Raw genomic sequence first — 1,519 nt, forward strand, 5'->3', positions numbered from 1 at the left:
TGTCTGTAGATGCGGGCAGCTAATAGCTATTATTAGTTGGCCATTGATTTCGAAGATCACAGATGAAGTGGGGACGCCTTTCTTCTTCATTTGGTCAGCGTGTGAAACAATAATACTCGTAACAAATAGGAGGGAGATGGGGGTGAAAAAAATCTTGACATGATTCAGAAGAAATAATACCTAGCGCACTCCCCCCCCTAAACCGGAGCCCCCCTTCCTTCCCCCTCCCCGCTCCCTCCTCTCGCCACACGCTCGCAGGCGCGGACACACACACACACACACACACACACAGAGTCGCGCACACACATCCACACACAGGCGCACGCACTGTGCTGTGTGCTTTCGGAGGAGGAGGTGGTGGAGGCTTTTGGAAAAGGAGGAAGAGGTGGCGTTGGGGAGGGGGGATCTCTTTCCCCGTTGGAGATGATCGTGCTATTCCTCTTTGCCTCGCTCTGGATGCTGGAGGGGGCCCTCGGCCAGCTCCATTACACGGTGCAGGAAGAACAGGAGCATGGCACGTTCGTGGGGAATATCGCCGAAGACCTGGGCTTGGACATTACAAAACTTTCGGCTCGCCGTTTCCAGACGGCGTCCAACTCCCGCAGCCCTTACCTGGAGCTCAACCTGGAAACCGGAGTGCTCTACGTGAACGAGAAGATCGACCGCGAGCAGATCTGCAAGCAGAGCCCCTCCTGCCTGCTGCACCTGGAGGTCTTCCTGGAGAACCCCCTCGAGCTGTTCCGGGTGGAGATCGAGGTGCTGGACATCAACGACAACCCACCCTCCTTCCCCGAGCCCGACCTCACCGTGGAGATCTCGGAGAGCGCCACGCCGGGCACCCGCTTCCCCCTGGAGAGCGCCTTCGACCCCGACGTGGGCACCAACTCTCTGCGCACCTACGAGATCACTCCCAACAGCTACTTCTCACTCGACGTGCAGACGCAGGGCGACGGCAACCGCTTCGCCGAGCTGGTGCTGGACAAGCCGCTGGACCGCGAGCAGCAGGCGGTGCACCGCTACGTGCTGACCGCGGTGGACGGCGGGCAGCCCCAACAGCGCACCGGTACCGCCCTGCTCACCATCAGGGTGCTGGACTCCAACGACAACGTCCCCGCCTTCGAGCAGCCCGTCTACACCGTGTCGCTGCCGGAGAACTCGCCGCCGGGCACGCTGGTGCTGCAGCTCAACGCCAGCGACCCCGACGAGGGACAGAACGGCGAGGTCATCTATTCCTTCAGCAGCCACATATCGGCCCGCGCACGGGAGCTCTTCGGCATCGCGCCGCGCACCGGGCGCCTGGAGGTGAGCGGCGAGCTGGACTACGAGGAGAGCAGCGTGTACCAGGTGTACGTGCAAGCGAAGGACCTGGGGCCCAACGCCGTGCCGGCGCATTGTAAGGTGCTGGTGCGGGTGCTGGACGCCAACGACAACGCGCCCGAGATCAGCTTCTCCACCGTAAAGGAGGCGGTGAGCGAGGCGGCGGCGCCGGGCACCGTGGTGGCCCTCTTCAGCGTCTCGG

General features: G+C 62.2%; 1 protein-coding gene across 1 annotated transcript in view; it reads left to right on the forward strand.

Moving 5' to 3' along the window:
* The first annotated feature begins 326 nt into the window (after window positions 1-326).
* The window catches only part of PCDH10 (protocadherin 10), a 29,703-nt gene continuing 28,510 nt past the window's right edge, over window positions 327-1,519 (forward strand). The window contains exon 1 of the mRNA XM_031553250.1: window positions 327-1,512. Coding sequence (XP_031409110.1) covers window positions 424-1,512 — 1,089 coding nt within the window. The 5' untranslated portion in view covers window positions 327-423. The remainder of the gene's footprint in view (window positions 1,513-1,519) is intronic.

This window comes from Meleagris gallopavo, chromosome 4 (genome assembly GCF_000146605.3).
Source record: "Meleagris gallopavo isolate NT-WF06-2002-E0010 breed Aviagen turkey brand Nicholas breeding stock chromosome 4, Turkey_5.1, whole genome shotgun sequence".
NCBI lineage: Eukaryota > Metazoa > Chordata > Aves > Galliformes > Phasianidae > Meleagris > Meleagris gallopavo.